Below are 21,260 nucleotides of genomic sequence, written 5' to 3'. Positions count from 1 at the left end.
GTGTGTTATATCAGATTAATGTTCTGTTAAGAAGTTAATAGTTTCTTTGTTGTATCTGTACCAAACACAATCATACATAAATACAAACAACAAGAAATAAACAAAGTTCAGATGAGAATTTGGTTCAAGTGCAAAACATGTTTTATTCGATTTGCGTTTAACGACCCTATGACATCCAGAGTCATGTTAAACCAATTATACACAGAAAAAGGCTGAAAGCGAAGTAAGACCAAATGTACCTGTGTGGTAAGCGTCTTCTGATTCAAATGAGACTTCAATTCTATGATGAAGAAAACACCTACAGTTACCCTCTGCACGCGAACATAAAACATTATTTGACCAACCGAGCCAACACGAGAGAAAACGTTCGGATACATGTTGTTTCCAAACAAAGTTGATTGATACATGATCATCGATAACAAACAAGCTTTTTGGTAGCCACGAGACCAATTTCAAAACAGGAACATAACAAGTCACACGTTATATACCAGACATTGAAGCAAAATCATACCAGACTTATTAATTACATACAATACTTCTCAATAATAATAACCTACATTTCAACACCAAACTTTCATATAATAACACACCAGATTTAGGAGCAACGTAACACATTTCAAAGAAATAACACACCTGACTCCCCAATAAAGATATCATGTCGTTACACGAATGAATTCCCAGTAATAACCAATCGAACTTGGAAGTAATCTACCATATTTCTATGTAGTAACATTTCGAACTTCCCATTAAAAACACGATTGACTAACTCTATTTCATATACATAAATAAATACTATAAATCCCAGATTTGATTTGTTGTGAGACATGACTTATTCATGCCTTTGAATAAAATTACTGAATTTACATCAAAGATAAGTTTTGTCAGGGTATATGCGTACAGCTGTATGATATAATATATCCTGTCAGACATTAGGGAGATCAACGCTCGGTACATTGATACCAAATCAAAATTAACATAATATTGACAGATGTAATTAGCAAGTGACCCCATATTTCAATTTCCGTTTGGTTAATGGAGATATTCATAGCCGAAACACGCGCTGTGGACATATTGTGGTTTGTTTGATATAACATTCCCTGTCCAATTATACACGAAGGAATATAATTTGTTCTGATATATTGTCATAGAATTATACAGTTGCTGAATAAGTTAAACAAATTCAATTGAAGGTCTCTCAGTATCAGTCAGTCTCCTATAGGATAAAATGTAGTGAGTTAACACAAGTTTTCCTGGTATTTTTTCTGGGTATGGGTTTGTTTTTAACACTATATCCGATGTCCACGTTTACTATTACAAAATTAATTTGTAAACAAAGCAAGCATATATGACGCGGTATATGTCCAATATGGCTATATTTTGACTCAATATTTCCATCTTAAAAAGTAATTATTTTTGAAAAAAATATATAACTTTTTGTCATTTTCTCTTATTCGATACGATTCCAACGGTATGTTTTATATTGGGTTTTGATTGGACGATTTATGAAGCAAGTGCTAATGCTCCTAAGGCGACATTGTAGCTCCTCAGTGTTTGAAAATCATTAAAATCGTTATTTGGCTCTACGGGAACTAACGGCGTCCCACTATGGCTGACCTGTTTTGGTTTTCCGGCGAGGCTGCATTTATCGAAGTGCCTATCTAAACCGGTCACAAAAACTTTGCAAAGTCGTTTAATGTGACTTTCAAATATATTAATTGCTTTAAATAGCAAGAAATTTATTGACCATGTCCATCGCATATACATATCATCATTGGAAATCAAAGACAAACATTTTATCACCAAGCTGTATGATTTGAGTGATGATTCTAATTTCCCTTTTGTGAAATTTTCATTTCTAGATAGCAACATCCCTGCATCCACAACATATGGTCGCATTTGATTTGATATACAAAGCCCTGTTCCCATGGTCACGTTTTTTTTTTTTTTTTGGGGTGGGAAATCGCCAACTCTCAGACAAACTCATCACACAGGGGTTCAAAATATGCAGGTTGATGAAATTTATGGCGAAGTATTACGTTTTTATATTGCTCTCATTGAAAAATATTCTTTTTCTTTATGTGATATGATGCTGGAAGTGTTTGATATTCTTTAGTTTCTCTGTTGGTTCCGTTGTATTATACCTTCTTCTCATTTAAGAACGCGACATTACTTACTTTGACCAAGATTGCCATGTCGGGTGTCGCCGATGAAGCAAGCAGAAGGCGCTTACTCTTCCGGAACACAACAAAGACGCAAGATATCGTGTTCTACGTTTCCGATTGTAGATTTTCTTTCTAGACTTCGAGATATCTTGGTGCCGTAGAAATACATCTTCCTCAATGTTGTCATTACAGCCGATAACAGGTGCAAGTGTAAGTTTTCAACTTCCACAAAACAAAACTCACTTCATAAAATTCAACTTCATGTGTTTTATTTTTTTGTTTTGCCTAACATTGTCCAATCAATTACAATCTTTATCAAAAGAAAACGTTGTGCTGTGACGTTATCGGAATGCATAAATGTATACAATGTTTCTCTATCGTGAATTTTGGTTTGGACCCGAGACGAAGTCACGATCTATGTTATCCAATAGATGCAGAAACTACCGACATGTAAAGAATCTTAATCCACACTCAGATTAAATGGAATTTGGTCAAAACATATATATGAACAAAATGGTTTTGTAGTTTTAGAATACCTTAATGTGCTCGTCGTTAATCTCTGTATATTTGTAAAATAATTACACTAATTTTCATTGGCGTAACATTATTCCTAGCGTATGTAATCTCTATACTTATTTCTCCGCCAATGTCATCCCTCCTGACACCATTATCAATCCCCTAACAGTGTCACTCTGGAGACAACACTCAAATTATAATCTGAATAATCAGTATGATTTGACGTCTGGCTAGAACAACAGATGTTTCTCTTTGTTTCTCCATGGCTTATAATTAATACTTCACTCTGAGAACAATGCTAAAAGTGGATCAGGTTTTTTTCTATCACTACAATTTAGCCTACTGTATCATACGGGTTAAATATACAACACTGTTTACCTGATAAAGACAGAATTACTGTAACAGTAAACATCGTGCAATACATCAAATTACTATCTACATTTATGCATAATGTATATAACAATTGAAAAAGTTTATATATCACATTGGAAGCATATAAAATTATGTCACTATGGAAAAAATTATATATCATTATGAAACTGCGTTATTGTTTTATTTTTCAATGGGAAATAGATTTTCATGCTTTTAATTGCACGTAAGTAATCCTATACTTTCTCTACCATGTAAGGAAAGCTTCCCAATTCACGTATATCATCTGTCATGACACGTCACATCAAAGTTAGAACATCAATTACAAGTAATAGATAATGCAGGCAACGCTACACGTCAATCCATTTATTGATAAAACACTTCTCAAGAGGTTATGTAAATAGAAACCAAGTAATGTCTCAGACCGATTCCTTATACTTCCACTATATGTGTGTACTAATTTGACAGTTTCTATTAGTGTTGTCATATACCAAAATAAATATATTGAACTACATAGGGCTACCATGAAAAGTATATTTGTCACATGCCCCATACATCAACCGAAAAGTGCATGTTATAACTAATTGTATTACCAATTAGTCGTATTGCCACCTAGCAGTAAAGTTATAAGGTAATGTAATATGACATCTACAATTATTGTATGGTCATAAAGTTGACAATCTTATCGTAGTAATATATCAAAATAGCATGGTTAGGTACAGAAATCAATTAATGCCTCGTATCCAAATGCATTAATTACAATAAGTTTGTAATAATTTGCATGCTGGTATTTCAACAAATGTCACTCATTTTTAATAGTTTTTGTTCTTTTTATTTTCTTCACAATTCTTTTTCAAAATGATATCTTAATTAGATATGTTAATTTCCATTTTGATATATGGGAATTACGAAATATATTGAATTAAGGTGCTAGTGACCGTCATTACTAGATTCTCGCATTTCTGTTGATCACATTGTGTTTACCGCAGTCATTTTCCGTGCGTGTTTTAATATTGAGGCCCTTATCATCACTGATAAGCCCTAGAAGGACGAGACAGTTTCATTCATTATTTTGCGCTACTATATCTAATTCTAAATTGGTATCACAAGGTACTGTCATTATGTGTTTGGTTCAATCTTAGACATTCAATGACTGAAATGAATACCTTCAAGCTCCTAATTATTTTAAGTTTCTGTCTATAACAACAATATGTGTTTACATGGTAACCTTATATATGTGTATTCCATATCTAAATAAGATTAATAACTATCGAACGTTATTCGAACTAAATCATATTAAGATAAAAATATACAGAAGTTCAACAAATGAACCTATTCTTATTTTTCTGTAATTTGAATCTATCTTCAATGTCAACGTTGTTGCCTGAACGTCGACACCGTTGCTGATATAGGCGCCTTCCGTAAATGTATGAGGAAGAAGCAGAGAGTAAGAGGATATTAGAGAGAGAAAAGATGACTGTTGTCCCTATTACGAAATGCCGATACCAATTCTTCCCTGACTTCTTCTTTTCGTGCTTTATTTTCTACTCTTGGCGTTTCTCTTGACAAAACCGTTGGTATCATTTGCTTATTTCCTTTTCCCAATGAATTCCTAAAACAAGTAAATGACGACCATTGTAATGTGATATGACGACACATTCAACATTAACCTTGTGGTGCACATTAGCTTACAGTACTCATTATATGATAAGCATTTATCATTACAACTAAGACTTTATCCATTCACGTCTTCCGTGCGGATAGGTATGCAAGTAGCATATAATTACAGAATTCTGGTATATTTTGCACTTTCATACGTTTGGCATTGTTGTGTTGTCAGTATTGGGGTAGCTAGAGCGACATTTGGTTATTTGTTGATAGCTGTTCTAGTAGGTACCATGTTTCAAGTTTGGACTAATCTATACATATATCTCGTGCAGTGAGTGGAAACAGTGTTCTTATTGTGTTTATTACATATAGAGATATAAGACTATGCGTTTGTGATCTCCATTTACTTAAAAAAGTGATCTTAATTCCTGATTTTGCAGTTTGTCCTCTACACACAATCAGAAGACATCCTCCCAGAAAACGGGCCCCTGAACAATGCTGATCCCTTCGACTACACTTTTATTTGTGGTATTAGCATCAGAAGGTAGGTTGTGAAATAGTATTTGATACTGTTTGAAATACGATTCATATTCATCTGATCATATTTTGCCCTGGTATTATCGAATTTGAATTATGAATATGATGACTTGTGGGTATTCATTTTCAAATTAGGTGCTGTCCATTTGTGAGTCTTTAGTGTATTATAAACGGTTACTAAACAATTTGTATTTCAATTAAGATTAGGTTGTCGTCTACCACGTCTGTAATGTCTTTATATATATAATGTATATGCATCATACTTCAAGTAGATGATACTGATATTTATATAGAAGCTATACCTCATTATTATATTTGTGTGTGTCCGAACTAGAATTTTAACGTTCGTCTTTAAGAATATTTTATACTTTGAAAACACTATCATACTTTTCTGAAAACTGAACAAAAGCTTAATTGCTGACGTGGAACGTATAGAAAGTAAAATTAATAAGTTTGTCATAATCATGAGACGTGTGCTAAGCTGTTATAAATAAAAGTAACATGTGCTGACTAAGAATCCTATATATGAGTGTTAATGTATTTTACCTCACATTTCTCTTGAAGATAGATGATAATTATTAGGATAACTTAACAGGTTACCTACACCAGGATATATTCACATTAGCTGTGTACGTGTACACATAGTGTACTAAATTTTGAAGAGATATCTTGTTTTTATTTTGGGGGCTATATAAAACCAAAAAATGTTCTCGATGGATAACAAAATATACCAACCGTTTGACTGAACAGTTGCTTGTAGATCATGATGTTTTTATTTTTTTTATTTTACTCATGCGCCATCTAGGCTTCAATATTTGGGCACTTGATATCACTGACGAATCCTGGAAGGTCGATACAACTGTGTGATGCAATTTAGCCCATTGTTTGGCTCTACTATCTGACTCTGAGTTTGTTGTAGAGTGTGTTGTTCGCTGGCGTGTCTTTCGCACATTATTATATATCTTAAATAGTACCAACACCTTCCAGAAAATACCGACACGTGAGCAAAATCATAATCGAAATCCAATTTCAATTAAACTAGGGCAAAATATGAACAAAAGAATTCTTTTCACGAAGACTCCATATGAAGCACTCTGGAAGAGTAAGCGACTTCTGCATCCACAATGATACGGGCCATGTAAGTCTTCAACAAACCATATAAGTAATATCACGATCTCAAATGAGCCCAAGGTATACCACAAACAAACAGGCAAACTAACGAGCATCAAACACATCTGTCTTTATATCGCACAAAAAAGTAGTATAGTTCTCAATGAGATCTTTTTGACAATTGACAAAATTCAAACCTAATTTTCATAACCCTGCATCTCTGAATTGAATTGAAATCATCACTCTAATCGTACAGCTTGGTGAAGAGCTGTTCATGTTGGTTTCGCTGTAGGGAAAGAACGAGATAAGCGGCTGATGTAGCAGAGCATCTCTTGTCACCAATTCTGGTGAATACATACGATGGACTTGATCAATAAATATCTTGTTATTTAAAGACAAGACGTCATCAATGTATCTTAAAGTGAAACTAACCGAATTGCAAGGTCTTAGTGACCTGTTTTGATAAGAGGGACACAGCTTCCAAAGTTACACCAATAGTCTGTTAGAAGATCTTACCACCAAACTCGACATTGATATTCTCAATAATTTTTATGATGATTTCGTCCTGCGTATATTCCTTCTTCGAGTTTGACGTCTTTTTCACGATATACGCTTCATTATAGTTCACAACCATAGTATTTGTACCTCTGTTTACCTTTCTTAGGAAAACCTCATAACCAGAAAACAATACGGTCTTTCAATCTAGAATGAGGTTTAATTGTGTATAGAGTGGAGAAGTCAAACGTTCTGATAGAAGCTGAATTTCACAGAAATATCAACACATTAATCTTACTACATGAAGTTCAAGTTTAGCTACATTTATAGACAATAATTGGCATGAAACGCGTTAATTAAGATGTTTTCCTTATGTATGTGGTATTTTCTATAATCGTTTAATATTGCCGGCATGAAAGCTTTGCTTGCGAATATTTTTAGGTTTGCTGCCACCTGGTAATAACATTTAGATACTTACGAAATATGACGTGTAGTCAAAATTATAATCGTACCTTATACCTTAATAAATTCAATATATCAAGTTAAATGTTGTGGTAATTAATAATTTTAGATCAGAGAGGATAGAGGAAATACGTCCCTACCAGGTTTTCACACTTTTTGCCTTTGATATGATTAAACCTTTGATGCAGTTTTTTCATTTATAAATTTCATTCATTATTCCAAGTGTTTTATTGCATAATTATCAGTGACATATGTACAAAACGATTTCATGATGTGATGAAAAAAATATTCTATCAAATAAGGATTATTGTAATCAGAAGACCTGAAGGCCTGGAAGGATATTCAGAAAACTAGACATGACTGAGATGCGCTCACTACCTTATTTTGTATAATATTTAAGTTTAGAATTCTTTTATCATGAATAAACGTTTAATTTATTGTCAGACTTCGCTATGCTTACCTGTATCGTGAACTTAAGATTTTTTCATATAATATGACAAATTCCATCATTATTACTCTTGATTTACATTTGTAACTTTATTAAGTTTCCTTGACAAATTGCATTCCAGTAAACTCACAATGCGAACCGACACAACAATCCGTGGAGCTGTCTGCCTATAAAAGAAAAGAAATTGATATCATCAGTACAGGGGGATTCAACAGGTACTGGTATCTGTGTCATCTTGTCTTTGCTTACATAACCATATAACATAATACTGTGAAATCATATATTCTTATGGGGCTTCATTACGTTGAAATCTTTACCTCTTAATCTTTTCGTCGACATTTAATTAAAAGCTACCACTAATTCAGCTAGATTAAAGTTCCCATGAAAAAGAATGAGCTTACAGAAAACGGCAACGATTCATATTTACAATTTTTCAATACGATTTTTTTCGATAGTTCAGAGGACTTGTTTCGCGGTCATGTAATTTTTGCATTCATCCCAATTTAATCTTTATTGGGTGTTATTTGTAGTACCCCAATAAACAAAGAATGGATGCTTAAAAATCCAAAAGTCACATATAGCCTGTAATATGACCTATTTTTTAATCTTTGCCCTTGGGTGTGAAGCAGAATGCACATCTTACCCCAAATCTTGTTCAAAAACATATACTGAATTATCAAATTGAGTCAAATCCTCTTCATTAATGTATGTTGCATTCTCTGAGCTAAATATTACAAATAATTTTCTTGTGAATGCAGAGTCAAGAAATTACTCTTATTTCTAACATCTTATCCAGAGTGTTATTTTTTCAACCAAAAATTGATTTATTTCAATTTCATTCATTATTTCGATGTGCCTTTGATTGAAAACAATATTAAACCACACTTTTCCTCATTGGATTATAAACAGGAAAGGCTCACATGACCTGTACTTGCTCTTGTTTTTTTTCTTTTTATGAAATATGAAATGTATATCAGAGCGGCGTTCTGTGCATCATTAATGAATCAGTAAGGTGGTAATATCTCTCCTACAAAATTCAAGCTGAAGCTGAGGCAACCATCTGAGGCCATGAACTGGCGAACTTTGCCCATTAGCCACTAAATACACATTTTATTGAAATGTGTACTTGCTTGCTAATGAGCAAAACATGAGCAATGCCACTAAGACAAAAAATCATATAAACGTTATTAATCTGTTGTAGCTGATGCTGTTATTTAGTGAAGACTTGTTGTTCAGGCAACACATTTCCCTAGAATCAATTCACCATTGAATGATATAGAATTGATCTTTAGCAAACGGGAACTTTCTATTGCTACTTTGCACTACAATTGCATTTAGTACATTTAGTACTACACCTTAGTTAACCTATTCATAAGTTTGTTTTGTTGTTTCTATACCTGCTTCATTTATCTACCTAAGATACAGAATACCATTACCTGTATTTCGAGCGCTGTAGAGTTGTCTTAAGTGTTATATTAGGTATCTTAGAAAAAGACCACGACCTGACGTAACCGGCGACACTCAGTGTAATAATGATTCTGAGGTTACGTTTTATTCATCTGAGGATATTGAGGATAATTTAAATGCCACTTCACATAGGAAATGTTCTCAATGTTTAAAGTATAACGACACATGTATGAATATTCCTAAGTTTAATGATCTCTTCAATGGCTACACTGTAAAGATATTTTCACAAAATGCTGTTATATTGAACACTTTATTTGTCCCGAAATACCTTGGTACAACCCATATATCACACACAATACTGTATTTACCAAAGTATTTTATTGTGATCAGGTCACTCTTATCTTAGCTGGTACCTATATCTACCTCAAAAAAGCAAGGATCACCAGTTTCAAAGGGCGTCATATGGAGGGCAGAAAAAACGGCTATTTAAACTTGCATGTTGAAATGTCCGGCCGTTTCTGTTTGATAGAACATCAGTTATTGTTGATCCTGAGATTAAGTTGTGTTTTGGTCTCCCGAACATAAAAATAGCACTTGGTACACGTAATTAAGTACATTACATTGGCCGATGTGATGGATACCGACTGGAGGATATGGTAGTTCTGGCCGTTGACCTCATATTTGAATGAATTGGTGCTGCTAGTATACGGACAAAGCTTGCTCCTCTTATTGTTACGTTTTTGATACTTTAATCACCATCTTCCATGCAACAACTTGGAATGGTTTTTGTCCCTAATAAAGGACTTTCATTTTTATTTATTTCATAAAGTCAACATGTTAACAGCGATATTACAAAAATAAACATTTAGAATTATAGAGTTTGTATTTTGTATTTAGTCCAAATCGTCGGATGAAATCTGTAAATTAATATCCCTCAATTGAACATAATATAATGCTGTAAACACAAATTGCTATCTTATGTCATTGCTTCAAATTAAGAAAAGATACATTTATTTACTCCAGCAACATGACCTGCTCTTGGAAAATATTTTCACCACACCCGTCAGCTCATATCCTGGTACAGTTAAAGGGAGTTTGGATAGGGGATGACGACTTCATAAGCATATATGACGGTATGTTCCCTATATAAACTTCTTTCTGTTGTATAATACCACAGTGTATTAACGTAATTGTTGTCCAACAGAAGCAAAGTAAAATTCCATACGAAATTTATGAAACCACATAATTTGGAAAAATAGGTTGTGAATGCTTCCTGTGATTTTATTTCGTAAATGAAGTTAAAATTCCACTTGTAAATATGTTTCTATGAATCTAAAATTTTCCAGTTGAACAATACATATTATCATAATGAAATCGTGTTGTTCTAATTCTAAGGATAACGTCAATATCAATACTCGTCATACAATGTGTTGACATGTGTTAAGGCCCTACCTTAAAAACTCATACAATGTGTTGACATGTGTTAAGGCCTTACCAGAGCAGTCATACAATGTGTTGACATGTGTTAAGGCCTTACCAGAGCAGTCATACAATGTGTTGACATGTGTTAAGGCCTTACCAGAGCAGTCATACAATGTGTTGACATGTGTTAAGGCCTTACCCGAGCAGTCATACAATGTGTTGACATGCGTTAAGGCCTTACCAGAGCAGTCATACAATGTGTTGACATGTGTTAAGGCCCTACCTTAAAAACTCATACAATGTGTTGACATGTGTTAAGGCCTTACCAGAGCAGTCATACAATGTGTTGACATGTGTTAAGGCCTTACCAGAGCAGTCATACAATGTGTTGACATGTGTTAAGGCCTTACCCGAGCAGTCATACAATGTGTTGACATGCGTTAAGGCCTTACCAGAGCAGTCATACAATGTGTTGACATGTGTTAAGGTCCTACCCAGAGCAATCATACAATGTGTTGACATGTGTTAAAGTCTTACCAGAGCAGTCATACAATGTGTTGACATGTGTTAAGGCCTTACCCAGAAAAGTCATACAATGTGTTGACATATGCTGAGGCCCTACCCAGAGCAGTCATAGAATGTGTTGACATATGCTGAGGCCCTACCCAGAGCAGTCATACAATGTGTTGACATGTGTTAAGGCGTTACCCAGAAAAGTCATACAATGTGCGGACATATGTTGAGGCCCTACCCAGAGCAGTTATAGAATACGTTGACATGTGTTAAGGCCTTATCAAGAGCATTCATTGAATGTATTGATATACGTTAAGGCCCTCTCCAGAACCTGTCCGCTGCCCTTGTATACAACTTCACCGACCAATCCGGCAGTACTGATGTAAAGGACGCGAGGAGTGGAAAAGCGTTGGTGGTCTTTACATCAGGGAATAAAAAACAGAAGGGAGAGAGAGGTTTTACCATCTTTCTGTTGGCTATCACTACCGCAAAGCGTGAGTTAAAATCGTCAGAAAGAAATATTAAGTAATTATAGTTACACTTTAGTATTGAAACGTGACATATATGTGTGTGTCTTTGCTATTGCCATAAGTGGTCTACAGAAATGTACTTATCGGATTTGCCTTATGTATATATTAAATGTTACCATATAGGTGATGTTTTCTTTACATAAATACATTTTGTATCTACATATATATACATTACGCGTTAAGTTGTTTGAAGCTAGTGAAATAGATAACTGCATAACAACATATGCGTATAATATATCTATGAATTAGACAATAGAATTAGTACATACAACAATGTACAAAATACTGTTGATCACATTTGACGAGCTAGATTCAAACGCGACGATGAAAAAATCTTCATACACTTTTGAAACAAGGCTTTGACTGTATACTATTTATCATTAATCGTTTCCTGTTGAATCTCACAGCTACATTGGATTGTCAGAACGAAACATTGCTGGCTACTACGAGTCCAAAGTTTCTGACGTCACCAGGATTTCCAGATGGATACCCGCCGTATGTTAATTCTGTCTAACACACTTATTTAACTAATATGTAATTACTCCTTTATTTCATTCTCACCTGTTAAATTGATAATTGGTTTTCTGTATCTTCCTTTGTATCCTTTTGTGTTATTTATAAATGCGCGTGCCATATATATTAGATCAATAACGAGAGGTGAGCCGTTAAGTTGAGACTAATTACACAGTCTCTTTATAAATCCTTATTAATCATACACGAATAAAGAGATCGATTAAGATACAACCGCCGGCGTGGTTATATGAAAAACGTTGCTTTCAGTTGGCTTTATTAGACGTTAAGGAATGGTGGGGTCAATTTCAAATGTGATACCGGTAGTAACGACTATGGCTACTTATTGCGAGGTAAACAGCATTGGCGCATGGAATTCGATAAACAGCGGATACGTTTCTGCATTTATTTTTGTAATGCTTGGGCATTCTCCTGCAAGACTGACGGCTAATTGTGACATTCTCTGGTGTGTTGCACAGGAAATTTTGATCCTCATTCTATCATTGGCACCTTATTCTGCTGCAAGATAGTTCTAGGTATCACTGACGACTCTTAGAAGGCCGAAACAGCTGTATGGTGCAGTTTAGTTCATTGTTTGGTTCTACTGTATCTAACTCTAAATTTGTATTAAAATATCTTATCCGCTTGTGTGTCCTTTGCACAATCTTTGAGACACATATAGCAGGTGGCAGAAACCATTGGTGGGCTTTAAATCTCCGAGGTTTGCCGTAACCTGCACGTCACATTTCTAATTCAATAAAATTACGGCACGGTCTAGAATATGCACTTGACGTTGTTCTAAAATCATTTGATAGATAAAAATTCCGAACTTTATCTAATCAAGGGGGCTAGTGCACCTCTCTGTCTAGTTTTTAACTTTTCTTTTGATCACTTTGGATTTTCCTCGGTCTTCTCCTGAGCTACAAAATTGATTCCCTTAGCATCAATGGCCAGCCATAAAACGACGAAACAGCCGTAATATATTCATTATTTGGCTCTACAGTATCTAACTATAGATTTGTATTAAAAGGTGCTATTCACTTGCGTGTCTTTTGTACATTCTCTACGATACCGGACGTGGAGTCATTCATCATTACATTTTCATCACAATTTGGTACGATTCCTCCTCCACAAAATTCGCCCGAAATAATTGAAGTTCCCCCAGTAAGACATTCCGTTTTGCGACGCATCATATCGCAGAAAAATAATCAAGACTCAACTGAATACAGAACATTGTTTTCTTGTAGGCCCAACAACGTTATCTATGGTCCAATTGTTATGGCTACGTCGCAATGAATAGGTCAAATCTATGGACGCTTTCAATTGGTCGGTTTTCAACATGTTGCGGAATGTTTGGGAACTATCTTTTGTCTACTGCGGCAATCGTATACGACGGTCAATCCTATTGGTCGTTTTACGGGGTCGGCGGCTTCGTGAACGATCGTATGTTGACCCTGTTTGATTTAAACAATTTAACAGCTGTACCACTTGCAACAACGCCATTGTATTCGCATCCTGGTAACGTTGTGATATTTATTAGGTGATTCTATACGACATTTGGAGTTGGGTTTGGAAATTTCATGTGTTTTATTCATTTGTCTTTTAATGCTAAAACTTAATGAGTTACTTCCTTATATCCAGAAACAAGACCTGCTTTTGGACAATCCAGGCTCTGTCGAAAAGGCACAACCTTTATATAGAGTTACTATTTCATGATATTGAGGAGGGAGACGAGGACTGCAACTATGACTACGTGAAAGCCTACACCAGTATGTAAACATGAACAGTGACAAAGTAAAAGCCTACACCAGTATGTTAACATGAACAGTGACAAAGTAAAAGTCTACACCAGTATGTAAACATGAACAGTGACAAAGTAAAAGTAAACATGAACAGTGACACTACAGTATGTAAACGTGAACATGAACAGTGAAACGTGAACAGTGACAAAGTCTACACCAGTATGTAAACATGAACAGTGACAAAGTCTACACCGGTATGTAAACATGAACAGTGACAAAGTAAAAGTCTACACCAGTATGTAAATATGAACAGTGACAAAGTCTACACCAGTATGTAAACATGAACACTGACAAAGTCTACACCAGTATGTAAACATGAACACTGACAAAGTCTACACCAGTATGTAAACATGAACAGTGACAAAGTCTACACCAGTATGTAAACATGAACAGTGACAAAGTCTACAGTGACAAAGTAAAAGTCTACACCAGTATGTAAACATGAACAGTATGTAAACATGAACAGTGACAAAGTGTATGTAAACATGAACAGTGACAAAGTCTACACCAGTATGTAAACATGTACAACTATGAACATGAACACTGACAAAGTTCTACACCAGTATGTAAACATGAACACCAAAGTCTACACCACTATGTATGTATGTAAACATGAACAGTGACAAAGTAAAAGTCTACACCAGTATGTAAACATGAACACTGACAAAGTCTACACCAGTATGTAAACATGAACACTGACAAAGTCTACACCAGTATGTAAACATGAACAGTGACAAAGTCTACACCAGTATGTAAACATGAACAGTGACAAAGTAAAAGTCTACACCAGTATGTAAACATGAACAGTGACAAAGTAAAAGTCTACACCAGTATGTAAACATGAACAGTGACAAAGTCTACACCAGTATGTAAACATGAACAGTGACAAAGTATGTAAACATGAACAGTGACAAAGTAAAAGTTTACACCAGTATGTAAACATGAACAGTGACAAAGTAAAAGTCTACACCAGTATGTTAACATGAACAGTGACAAAGTAAAAGTCTACACCAGTATGTAAACATGAACAGTGACAAAGTAAAAGTCTACACCAGTATGTAAACATGAACAGTGACAAAGTAAAAGTCTACACCAGTATGTAAACATGAACAGTGACAAAGTCTAGTATGTAAACATGAACAGTGACAAAGTATGTAAAACAGTGACTACACCAGTATGTAAACATGAACAGTGACAAAGTCACACCAGTATGTAAACATGAAGTGACAAAGTCTACACCAGTATGTAAACATGAACAGTGACAAAGTACACCAGTATGTAAACATGAACACAAAGTAAACATGAACAGTGACAGTATGTAAACATGAACAGTGACAAAGTAAAAGTCTACACCAGTATGTAAACATGAACAGTGACAAAGTCTACACCAGTATGTAAACATGAACAGTGACAAAGTAAAAGTCTACACCAGTATGTAAACATGAACAGTGACAAAGTCTACACCGGTATGTAAACATGAACAGTGACAAAGTAAAAGTCTACACCAGTATGTAAACATGAACAGTGACAAAGTCTACACCAGTATGTAAACATGAACAGTGACAAAGTCTACACCAGTATGTAAACATGAACAGTGACAAAGTAAAAGTCTACACCAGTATGTAAACATGAACAGTGACAAAGTCTACACCAGTATGTAAACATGAACAGTGACAAAGTAAAAAGCTCAGACATCTGTTATAGAATGTAAAGCTTTATTCCCAACAATATTTCCTTGGTCGATATATCAGTGTTACCTCCTGAGTTGTTTGAAGTATAATATCTCACGTCGTCATTTATGAAGACGAGAGTTTTTGATGCAAATGTTTTGTTTTTGTTTTTTGTTTGTTTTTTGCTTTATTTTGTGCTTTCGTAGAAAATAAAGAAAATTCAACAACAACAACTGTTTTTACAAAGTGTAAAAGTAACGTCTGGGACAACTTGTCTTTCAACGTGACCGGGAAGGAGGTATTCCTGGAGTTCTTCAGTGATGTTTCCGAGACCCGGACAGGATTCCTTCTTCAATACTCGTCGGGTATCGTATCAATTACGTATAATGAGGTAACTGAATCGCGTAACATATAATGACAGTCGAGGTCAGAACAGGTATGTTGGAGTAACAATGGTCAGAATACAAGTCAAACACGTCTAGTGTAGCATTCTGATTAACATTTATGTACATTTTGTTAATCTTCTGGAGCAATGTCACCATGCTTCAGTTCTAAAAATTATATGTTAAGTGGAGTTTCACATCCTGTATACTCAAATCCAAATTAACGGCTGCACTTCATACCATTTCGCCTGTTAGAAATCATTCCCAATCATTCTCAGTATCTGTTATTTGTTTTCCAACTTTTGGGTTTTTTTTATGTCAAATGACTTCCCGCCACTTTGTCAATGCAAAATCTAATGTAGAGGAAATAGATCTATTTCATTCCTCATAAATATTCTCGTCTTTGTTATTGATACACTAGAATTATATAAAATGCTTTCAAAATGCAAATGTTATTTTTTATAAGCGTTCCCATTCTGTGCCCTTGTTTCCACTTCTTGAGCAGACAGTATCACAATAAGACTGCAACCTAGATTTGATAGTACTAAGAATAGTAGTAAGTAGTTTGGACAAAGGTTTGCTTAAACAGCTAGACAAGCCAGCAATAAAAACATGATTGTATGGATTATTGTGAAGTTTAAGTATCCAAGACAAGGAGGTCCTTAACCTTATCAGTGATACGCAAACTTACTTACTATAATACTAAAGAAAGATTAACCAGTATTCAGACTTCGGAAAGATCGGATAATATGTAGGCAGATTTTCTTTCGCAATCGAACAAGCCTAGTTCTTTAATTTGTTATAAGGAAATATGTCTGCAGAGATTATCAGTTGTTCAAAGGCTGCTTAGAGATACAATGTAACCAGTAGTTGGTGAAAATTTTCAAAAATGAATTTAAGAAAATCGGAAACAGAATTTGTTTATTTCACGGCTACTATTTTACGGAGACGAATCGGAATGATATGTTTGGAGTGTTAATTTTGCATTCAACACTCGTGTTTGTTCAGTGGAAACAATTAAAATTTTTCATAAACCATTGGTTATCGCGATGTTTTGAGAAACAAGCGCTCATCTGCATATACAAGAACATACCTGTCATGCACATGCTTCCATTTAAGTGTGGATTCAACATCGGGTTCTCTGAATACAGACTTGTGTTGTTTGCATTTTAGATTTAAAGCCGCTAATTATTGCAAAAATGATAGAACGAATGAGTTTAGTCCACAAACATCACTTCGTTTATCTTCATTTATTACTTGCGTAAAATGTACTTTTTCTTGTATAAAGATAACAGCTCTCAAATTTATTTTTCCGTCTAGTACGAAAACCTGGGACAGTCACCAAACCAAAATCTCGTACGAAAACGAAGGAGGTTGTAACAGAAAAACGTAAGTCACTGTAACAGCATTTTACATGCACTTCACTACATTTCAGTTTAGACCATTTTTCCTCCGGTAGTCATTAAATCCAAAGATTTGTCGTTCATGATAAACTGATAAATGTCTATTGTTTTCACCAATGAAATGTTAATCCTATACATCTATTGATTGATAACTATAATATTTCATTTCATAGCAAAACAGGTTACAGTATCTACTCTTGAACCGGAAGAATCCAAAATTGATCCACTTGTGTCTCCTCCAGTATCACGGATAGATGTGATTCCCTTACCTCCCCTGTCACTGCGTAAGTAAGCTACGATAAACCAATACACCCTACACTACTGTATAAATCAGATACGAGACTCTATTACCACTCTACCACTGCTTAGGAAATCTATAAGATTCCATTACTATCTCTACCACTGCTTAGGAAATCTATAAGATTCCATCACCACTCTACCACTGCTTAGGAAATCTATAAAATTTCATTAACTGCCATTACTATATCTACCACTGTGTAAGTAAAGTAATACACACCATTACCATCTCTACCACAGGGTAAGAGAGCTCCACGACTCCATAATCATCTTTATGTATGAGACTCCATAACCTCCTCAACTGCTGCAGTAAGCTACAAGACACTGTTACCCCTTCTATCACTGTATAAGTTATACCATTCAATTATCACCTCTAACACCATGTGAGTAAGACACGAGATGTCATTTTCCTCTTTATCGCTGTGTGAGTAAGATATGAGACACCTCAATTACCCATCTACCACTGAGTGTGTTATATGATTCAATTACCCCCTCTAACACCATGTGAGTAAGACACCTCAATTACCCATCTACCACTGTATGAAAGCCGTGCGATTCAGTTACATAGTAAGCTACCAGACTCTATTACACTATCTAGAACTGCAAGATTAAGAGACATCATTATCTCCCTAACAATTGACAGGATAATGACAATGAGACTTTGTTGCTCCCTCTACCACTGGCTAAGCCAGCTACAAGATTCTATTACTCATCCGACACTCTGATACTCCATATCCTGTCTTCCACCGTAGTAAGGCAAGGGACTCCATTACCCGACTACCACTGCCTAAGTGTTCAGTGAGAACCCACTATCTGTCTACCACAGTCTAAGTATTCAACAAGACTATTATATGTTTACTTTTGCCTTAGTGAACAAAGACATACCATTTCCCATGTAACACTGCCTAAGTATTCAGTGAGAATCCATCACATGTCTACCATAGTCTATGTATTTAATAAGGCTCCATTATCTGTTTACCGTTGCTTCAGTAAGCACTGAGACTTCATCACCCCCTAACACTGCTGAAGTAAGCAACAGGGCTCCATCACACACTTCTCTATCAATCAGTCACAAAAATGCTTTACTTTAGCAACCACTGTGCAATTCAGTTACCAGACTCCATTACCCTCTATATAACTGTACCACTGCAGAAGTAAACCATGCGATTACATCCCATCCCAAAACCCTTGCCACCCTCTACCACAGCATTAGTATAAGCTGAGACTCCATTACCCAGTCTTGTGCAAGTCAGCTGCAAGACTTTAATTGACTAATTTTTACACACAACATATGTCAAAGTCAATAATCAAACACACTATAATGTTATATACGTATGCAAATATCATTATACATCACTATCATTATAAAATTGATGAATCCAAAACATGTTTTTATTTTGTTTGTATGTAGCTGCTATTGATTATTTTCTAGCACCATGTGGTATGTGTTGTACCTACTCAGGCGTGGACTGTTTCCAGGACTGTTTCTTATGCGATAGGCAATCCTGGGATATCTTAATGTATCCGGATGTACGTAAATATAAGATTTCATACCATACAAATATATACAAAACCTAATCTTAGTGAATTCATGTATATGCTAAAATATTGTAAGGGGAAAATCATAGCTATTGGTTGAATGCAGGATAAGAAACAAAACTGGTGTAGATAATTGACATTTTTTATCATTTAAACTCAGAGCTTGGATGAATTCCTGTCGTATATTTCCATTTTGCTACATAACCTTCTTTGTGAATTGAGCAAGATTTTTAGATTATCAAGAAAATGTTTTACATAATTTACTTATGTCAGTTAGAGTATAGGTAAATGATATAAACATATATTGTATATGTATATACAGTGTAAATATCAACAAAGTAATATATAATGCATAATTTCATATCAACTTGTCTACTTTTTTTTTGTTCAATAAACTCATAAACACCTATGATAAATTATTCTTGTAAGAAATTTCTATCTCATTTCAGGTCATAAACAACTTCAATTTGAACCTGTGGTAGGGAGCTAACATTCCATGAGGAGATCAAGTGGTGAATGTACAACACAGTGAATATTAACATATTACAATCATCATAGACCACAGATTGGTCTTGTTGTCATTCTACGAATATTTCGGTGCAGTTAACCATTTCATTGAAGGAAAAAGAGATTTTAATAAATATTAATTATCACATTAACCAGGGACGTATAATACAGATTTTCAATTATACTTAACACCAGCTGATGGAATCTTACGATAAAAACAGAAAAGTATAAGCTTGATATATCAAGGGACATCTAACCAGAATCTTTTATGTTTCTGATTCAATAAAAGTAAATTTGTTATTTTCTATTCCAGATTTCTATATAAATTACATCAATTTTTATCAAGTATAAGGAAGGTGAATTAATCAGGTGTCAAAACTATTAAATCATAAATGTATTTTACAGGTTCTTCACCTATAATTAATATCAACCATTTATATATGGTGTCTACCATATCAATCTCCGTCGTAAGAAATCGAAATGTGCTATGTTCAAAACAAATCACTTTTGTCATTGATTGAAAACTACAAATGTCACAGTTTTGTAACTGGTGAATCACAACCCATTGATCAGAAATTGATTCCATACACATGAATCATCTAATTTAAAACAAAAATTACATGTATGGATAAGTTGTTATGTGCCTCGCTAAATTCTGAAAAATAGTAGTTTGAAATATCTGATCGTTATTTTCTATCATCGAAATATCTCGTAAAGTGATGTTTTCAACAAACACTATACAATGTAACTGATGTATATTATATCAAACCTAATTATCCAGTTTTTCAAGTTTCAATATAATTTACTGTAAACTGAAAGCATTGATTGATTGCATGCTGCACACTGATTGTATAAGTGTAGCCAACAAAACATTAATTTCAAAATGACTAAATCAAAACATGAGAAAATAAGATGTACAGACATACCAACAGGATATTTTCTAAATGTAAAATCGGAGAAATAAGAACAAAACATAAATAAAATATTAATACTGATAACTGATGGAATTTTTAAAAATACAAGGAGAATATGATCAGTAATGTCTTCAACGACGACATTCACCATGTAAATCTTGGTCAGTTCAAATACATCAATGCAAGTAGTGTCATGTTCCATAAAGAGAACGAAGTTTATAACAAAACCACCAGGCAAGATAACCATATGGAACACATCTGACCGTCACCATGCATTTTTCGAAACTCTAGGCTTCTAGTATCTGGTTCTAGTTCTTCTAAATAAAGAGCGATAGGGTGGTTGAAAAGGAAGAAGATACTATAATCATTTCTATTGTATAGTTACCACACAAGTATGTATTTAGATAATGTCTGTTGTTTGGTATGAACAGTATTTCAAAATATTAGATTCAAAAATTGATTTTGAAATTTTCAAATCTTGAATAAATGTAAAGAAATATCTTACTTGGAAATTGTGACTCCTGAACATCAGAAATTGAGGAAGCATAGATTTTACTTTATAGAAATGGAAAATTCACAACTACCAGTTTGATTGAAGGCTGTTCCTAATGGTTTCATTGTAGGAAATGATTTAGGTACATGTAGTGGATGATGTA

The 21,260-nt window shown here is 34.5% G+C and overlaps 1 protein-coding gene across 1 annotated transcript; it reads left to right on the top strand.

Annotated features, from left to right (window-relative positions):
• Positions 1–10,141: 10,141 nt before the first annotated feature.
• LOC132556424 (deleted in malignant brain tumors 1 protein-like) lies at positions 10,142–19,665 on the top strand. Its single transcript, XM_060220836.1, has 9 exons — positions 10,142–10,247; positions 11,367–11,543; positions 11,987–12,074; positions 13,731–13,858; positions 15,768–15,926; positions 17,265–17,333; positions 17,521–17,631; positions 19,056–19,174; positions 19,633–19,665. The coding sequence occupies exons 1-9, from the start codon at positions 10,142–10,144 to the stop codon at positions 19,663–19,665; spliced, it is 990 nt and encodes a 329-aa protein (XP_060076819.1).
• Positions 19,666–21,260: the final 1,595 nt, after the last annotated feature.

Source organism: Ylistrum balloti, unplaced genomic scaffold (assembly GCF_031769215.1).
Source record: "Ylistrum balloti isolate Yb309-2 unplaced genomic scaffold, AGI_CSIRO_Ybal_v1 Utg370568, whole genome shotgun sequence".
NCBI classification, from domain to species: Eukaryota; Metazoa; Mollusca; class Bivalvia; order Pectinida; family Pectinidae; genus Ylistrum; species Ylistrum balloti.
This window is presented reverse-complemented; position numbering and strand designations above follow the sequence as displayed.

What these genes read in the sequence shown, in the direction of transcription:
- LOC132556424 (XM_060220836.1), top strand. Translation starts at nt 10,142, where the DNA reads ATGACCTGCTCTTGGAAAATATTTTCACCACACCCGTCAGCTCATATC. An exon ending in CCTTCTTCAATACTCGTCGG is followed by an intron (nt 15,927 to 17,264) that starts GTATCGTATCAA and finishes TTTTCCGTCTAG; the next exon opens with TACGAAAACCTGGGACAGTC. An exon ending in CTTACCTCCCCTGTCACTGC is followed by an intron (nt 17,632 to 19,055) that starts GTAAGTAAGCTA and finishes GTTTGTATGTAG; the next exon opens with CTGCTATTGATTATTTTCTA.